General features: G+C 39.0%; 1 protein-coding gene across 1 annotated transcript; it reads right to left on the bottom strand.

The window, feature by feature from the left end:
• Positions 1-452: 452 nt before the first annotated feature.
• LOC115977735 lies at positions 453-2,119 on the bottom strand. Its single transcript, XM_031099755.1, has 4 exons — positions 1,606-2,119; positions 1,347-1,409; positions 1,119-1,193; positions 453-984 (listed from the first exon to the last, which is right to left on the bottom strand). The coding sequence occupies exons 1-4, from the start codon at positions 1,990-1,992 to the stop codon at positions 526-528; spliced, it is 984 nt and encodes a 327-aa protein (XP_030955615.1). The 5' UTR covers positions 1,993-2,119; the 3' UTR covers positions 453-525.
• Positions 2,120-6,673: the final 4,554 nt, after the last annotated feature.

Here is a 6,673-nt window from a genome sequence, read left to right as displayed (position 1 = left end):
TCATTGTTCCCTCAGAAAACACAACCCACACGTGTTAGAGCATTCCCAAAACTAGCAACCACCAAGAAATCATATTAGAATCTTTATGCAATTTTGGACGTGTTAAGGAATTCCAGTCAGCTCAATTACTAAAAATTTATAACATCAAATAAGAGTTTTAAGATTTGATCTCTAGTATACCAAATAACTAATTGGTGTATTGGTTAATGATATAGAACTATCATTAGAAGCCTCCGGTTATTAGGAGTGGACATAATAGATTAAAAATTTAAAACTATTTCTAAAAAAAAAAAAAAAATTCTCAGCACTTGTTATGTTTTAGGTCATCAAAATGAGTCAAATGAGAAGAAGAGATTTTCCAAAACTTTCATACCATTATATTTATAGAATAGAAATATTCCCTCAATAGAAAGGAAACTCCCAGATCTCAGCTAATTTTTACATTTTAGATACGCAATTAACCATATATATATATAATAGGGTAAATCAAAAAGCAATAAAGAAAAATAAAAACAATGTCTTATATTAGCGGCACTGGAGTTTCTTGACCCTACAGATCTGTATCCTTCTCTGTCTAGCTTGTGCTGCCATAGCCTTATATGAAATCCTGCTGGCCACTGTGAGATCAAAAGGTCCAGAAGAGCCCGCGCCAACATTGTCCTCTATAGAAACGTTAAGATCAGGAAGACTAGATGGGTCCACATCGTTCTTGACCACGTAGCCAAATCCAGGACTAGTTGGCAGAGAGGAGTGCATTTGGTTAATTGGGTGTTGAAGTTTCTCATCAATTTCTGATCTTTGAACCCTCTGATTCACAATGAACAGTTTCTGCCTAACCACACTGTGAATTTGCTGTTGATGATCTTGATTTTGAGCATTGATGAGAGAGTTGACTGTGGGTTGCACTTGAACAAAACCCTTTGCAAGCTTGAACCTTTTGCCATCTTCCAAATATGGATTTTCCTTCATATGGCCATGACAAAACTGTACAAAACAGTAAATTCGTTAATAAATCATGATTACACTAAAAGGGACCCAAGCCTAACCCCAGAAAAAGTAATGAACAGAAAAAAGTACATCTTATCAATCAGATTATCAGAAAAAGGAAATAGTAATACCTCATGTTTTCTTGCTTTCAACTCCAAATTGAAAGCCTTCAGCCCATCGTAACAACGCATTGCATTCCCTATCTCCTGTTTGGATTTCACAATGGATGTTAGAGAAACAATTGCATCAAATTTTGTTGAAACAAAAACTGAAAAAAAACAAAATTTTCATGGAAAAGACAATTTAACACCCACAAGAAAACAAAAACCTTAAAAAAAAAAAAAAAAAAAAAAACTCACCCTCTTTAGATAATCCCTGCTCTGAGTTAACCCCTCCGTAATCTCCAACCAGTCCTCTCTCTTCTACAACATCAAGAACAACCAAAGCACACACAAATCAATAAACAGAGCATATAAATGACAAACTATATATTAAAAAAAAAAAAAAAAAACCCTCAAATATAAACTTCATAGCAATTTAAACTAGGAAGAGAAAAAGAAACAGAGAGAGACATAACAAAACCCAGTAAGCAAAAGTCAAAGAAAAATTGAGACATACCCTTTTAACGATTTTGAATTTCAGAGCGTTCTTGGGCTTGTCATCAGATTCACTACTGAGAGAGAATGAAAGAGGGGTCACGGGGCTCAAAGTTCCAGCCTTGACCGCCACAGTTGCAGCCTCAGTCTTACATGTAGGACTAGAAGTAGGACCCACTTCAACACCGCCATGAGTAAACGCCGGTGAAGAAGACAAACTGAAATGAAAACAGCCCAATGATTGTCTGGGAAGTCTCTTAGATCTCCGTTTAAGGCCGACCCATGACTGAATTTGTGGGTGTGTTTTGAATTCAACGAATTGTTGATGAAACTCGAGCATGGTATTAGCAGTCTCAATCTCCTCCTCAGTGAAGCCACTGAGTAAAGCGCTTTGGCTCTGTTTTGCCATTGTTTCTTTCTTTCTTTTACTCTTTCTCTCTAAAAGACTTTCTCTGTTTCAATAAATTCACCATATAAAAAGAGGACAAGTTGCAGAGAAAAGCGGTAGAGAAAAATAGAGAGAGAAAGAAAAGGGATTGGGTTAGAAATTGAGAGAGAGAAAGAGAGCGTGTGTGTGTGTTTTTGTTGCTTGGGGACGGGGATAATTGACACGTGTCGCACATAAAATCTAGGGTTTAGTAGCGCCTGTGCACACTCACTTTTAGTTTGTTCTGTATTTTTTATTTTTGTAATGGCAATTTTTTTTTTTTTTTTTTTTTTTTGGGGAAACCAATAGATTTTAAAAAGAGCTATACTGCCCAAAGAGGCTCAATGCAAAGTTTGTTTAATTACAACCCGTAATGTCAATTTTGTCTCCCGGTCTTGTCGTATCCAAAAAAAAAAAAAAAAAAAAAAAAACCCTGGTAAGTTTTCCTTGCCTTTGTGGCTAGAATAGGGTAAGGATTTTTTTCCACGCTCTAAGGGCAGGGCAGAGATGAATTTAGTCTTTTTAGTCCCGCAACACCCCCATTTGATTATTATTAAAGACTTCATTTGTATTGTTAAGTATTTATATGTATGAATATTAAGATTTTTTGTTTTATTGTGATATTTTCTTATTAAACAGTTTAAATAATATTATTTAGTCTTTATTAAAAATTAGTTTGATTTGGTATAATAAATGTAGTTGTACTTTCACATGTTTTATATTAATAAAACAAGTTTTAAATATAAAAAAAATTTAATTTTTAAACATAAAAAATTTAATAGGTGTGAGGCAGGGTGTGATAGATTAACATGAAGTAAAATTTTGCAAGATAGGGGTAGGAATGAGGTAAGACAAAACCATATAGAGCATATGTGAAAACCCCATCCTTTGGCTCTATCCCATTGCCATCCCTAAGCTAGGTGTCTCCAGGAGGCAGCTCAACCATTAAGCCATTTAGGTAATCGCCTAAGGCCTCCTAAAATAGATTATATTATATCTATTTGTCTTCTTTATTTTTAATTAAGAGCCAAAAATTTAATAAATAAAATTATTTTTAAAATATTATACTCTTTCAAATATTCAACATTTTATTAATACATTTCATTGTGTTTGTGGTAGTTTAAAAGTGTAACATTTTTTAAGGTTGGATTCTTTTTTATAATTTGTGTATCTCTTATAAAATATTAAGTAACAATATATTTTACATTTGTGTTTAGCTGGCCCTAGACTAGGTCTTATTTTTGTAGACTATTAATTTGAGCTAGGTTTGAAAATAATTTGTTTGAAACTAAATTAATGTATTCAATAGAAATGATATTGTTAAAAATTTACAAGTTATAAAAACTTGTTATTATATATTTAAAATGCTATACACATGAAATTTTTTCATAAAAATGTGACCATATTTTGCATGAAAGACATTTAACATGCTAATAACATTGTTAATATTTAATGATTTTGGCATGATCATAATGGTGTTAGTACAAAGGAAACCAATTCAATCGTGGCTAAAGTTGTTAAAAAAATATATCAAATTGATAGCTTTTTGCAAATAAATGTTCAACAATACTACCTGTAGGGACACGATTTTTACGACATAAGGATGACGTTGGGCTCGTGTGTAATGGGCCCAAACAATACAATTTGTAGATAGTGGGTTTGGAAAGGCTTATCATTGGGCGCTGGGCAGGGGTCTGATCCGGATTTTCATGGAAATCCATGCGAAGGTGAATTTGGCCTGTAGGGTCAAACCTTACATGGAGGGGGTTTGAAAGATCCGTCTCCTCGGACTTAGTCCGAGTAGCATCTCATCCTCCCCCATGGGTAACAATGTCTGCAAGGATTTTTCCTTGTGGGTATCCCCCCCCCCTCTTCACAATGATACTCCTCCCCCTTTTATACTAGTATTTTCTCCCGTTCCTCACATACGTGTCAATTTCTCCTTATTTGGGGTGGTTACTTGTCTTATCAACCCTCACGTCAGAGTGGTTGGGGAAGAGCTGGATAGCATGGCACGAGTATGAGTTTGTCAGGCGATGGGCTCCACATTAAGGTGCTGGTAGCCTTTTCCCCTGTGCTGCTCCTGTACTGAATCTGTCCTTTTATTCGGGCGTTTTGCGAGATGTCGGGCATAGAGTCGTCCTCGGCCACATCCCTGGGCCTTCAAGGAGCTTTTATTGTGTGTCCCTGAAGATAGGGCTCCTCGGCCTGGGCTTTGGGACCTTAATGTGGAGTGGGCCGGGACTCCAATTTTCAGGCCCCACAATAGCCCCTCAAAATCCTGCTTCCCGATTTTTTAGTTGGGAAGGAGGGTTTTGGTGATGCTGAGCCCACCTCGTGATTTGCTCACATCCTTTACTCTATTACTATTTACGCTTTTCCATTTACATGGGAATCGTGTCAAAACAAGGGACGCTCCTTTATTTTCCATTCCCGCTGAGTCCTCTGATACTTCGGTACTCGAGGTGCGCCTTCACGAGGATCTTCAGATCCTACGGCTGAGGATGAGGTTGGAAATTGAGCCAAGTCTGCTTTATCCGTAGCGTTCCTTGGGAAGTCTCATAAATTAAGTGCCACCGATTTGCTCTGTGTATAAATAGGATAGGGGGGTCACTCCTCTTGCATACAAACCCTTCTGCTTCCTTCAGAAACATAATCCTTCCGCCATACTCAGTCTCCATTTCCAGTGCCATCTAGCCTCAGGGCAATATGCTTGAGGCATGGGTGGGGATGAAAGGTCTTTACCCGCTTCAGAGGCACCGAATCCTCATGATACTTAAGGTGATGTGGTACGGACAAGGATGGCACAGATTCAAGCCAGTCCTCGGTTTTGACAAGGGGAAGATGGTATTTCTCCCTCTTTCAGCCAAAATTCGAAGCAGGTTCTGGTCATGCCAGATTTTTGGCATGTCAGGAGAAAGAATTTCCACCATCAGCGCCGTCTGCCTTGTTGCAGGCAAATTTTTGCGGGGGCTCCTCAACTTCCAGCTCCCTACACCCTTTCTTCAATGGTGTAGGCCTCAAGTTGGGTTCCCTGCACCTTTTCTTCAGCGGCGCCAGCCCGAAGCCAGGTGCTCTCTGCACCTTTTCTTCAACACTGTAGGCCCCTCGTCGGGTTCTTTTGCTGCCTGAGTTATGGGCATGTAAAAGTATTGAGGAATGGTACCCTTACTCAACATCTTGGCACTGCAGCCAATCTCTCCTCTGTGCTTCTCCTTCGGCTTTATCTTTACCCTCTTGTATTTTTTCTTTTTACTTACGTAGTTAGCTTTAATGTAAGCCTATTTCAGCTTTTATTGTACACTGTACTACTCCTTTATCTTAATAAAAGATGAGTTTATTTCTTTCTAAATGCTTTTCTTTTCTGCAACAATTACTTTGTGCATGAATATTGAATATAAGCTTGCCTTTAATGATACTCGGAGCAGAAAAATGTCTTAACATAGATTTCTACTAGTTTAAACTTACGGCCATTATCAAGTGTAACAACGGTAATCCTAAATAAATTAAACTCTTGGAACTAACCGGGATAGCGGCTGAGCGCTGCGCGATGCATGCTAGACCAATGTCCGAGAACGGTAAACTCTAAATAATTCATCCGAGAGGGTAACCGAGTAGTGAGGGACCTCAATTGTGTTTATTGGTGGCATATTGCTCTAAACTGCATCAATCCCTTTGGTGTTGAGGATCCGAGGGTAGACTGGGGAATCCATTCAGTATAGGGATTAACCCAACCGTTAATGGGGAGTTCTCCTCGGATGGATTTTAAGGTTCATGTAACAGTTTTTCTTTTAGGTAGGTTTCCCCACAGGCTTGAGTCCGAGGACCATACAAGGCCTCAGTTCTGTCCAAAACTTGTACTTGGTTTCCCCAGAGGCTCGAGTCCGAGGACCATGAAAGGCCTTGGTTTTGTCCAAAACTTTTGATTTTTCTTCTGTACTTGGTTTCCCCATAGGCTTGAGTCCGAGGACCATGCAAGGCCTTGGTTCTGTCCAAAACTTTTGATTTTTCTTCTGTACTTGGTTTCCCCATAGGCTTGAGTCCGAGGACCATGCAAGGCCTTGGTTCTGTCCAAAACTTTTGATTTTTCTTCTGTACTTGGTTTCCCCAGAGGCTTGAGTCCGAGGACCATGCAAGGCCTTGGTTCTGTCCAAAACTTTTGATTTTTCTTCTGTACTTGGTTTCCCCAGAGGCTTGAGTCCGAGGACCATGCAAGGCCTTGGTTCTGTCCAAAATTTTTGATTTTTCTTCTGTACTTGGTTTCCCCAGAGGCTTGAGTCCGAGGACCATGCAAGGCCTTGGTTCTATCCAAAACTTTTGATTTTTCTTCTGTACTTGGTTTCCCCAGAGGCTTGAGTCCGAGGACCATGCAAGGCATTGGTTCTGTCCAAAACTTTTGATTTTTCTTCTGTACTTGGTTTTCTCATAGGCTTGAGTCCGAGGACCATGCAAGGCCTTGGTTCTGTCCAAAACTTTTGATTTTTCTTCTGTACTTGGTTTCCCCAGAGGCTTGAGTCCGAGGACCATGCAAGGCCTTGGTTCTGTCTAAAACTTTTGATTTTTCTTCTGTACTTGGTTTCCCCATAGGCTTGAGTCCGAGGACCATGCAAGGCATTGGTTCTGTCCAAAACTTTTGATTTTTCTTCTGTACTTGGTTTCCCCA

Source organism: Quercus lobata, chromosome 2 (assembly GCF_001633185.2).
Source record: "Quercus lobata isolate SW786 chromosome 2, ValleyOak3.0 Primary Assembly, whole genome shotgun sequence".
Lineage (NCBI taxonomy): Eukaryota > Viridiplantae > Streptophyta > Magnoliopsida > Fagales > Fagaceae > Quercus > Quercus lobata.
Note: the sequence above shows the minus strand (reverse complement) of the source record. Positions and strands in the feature narration are given on the sequence as shown.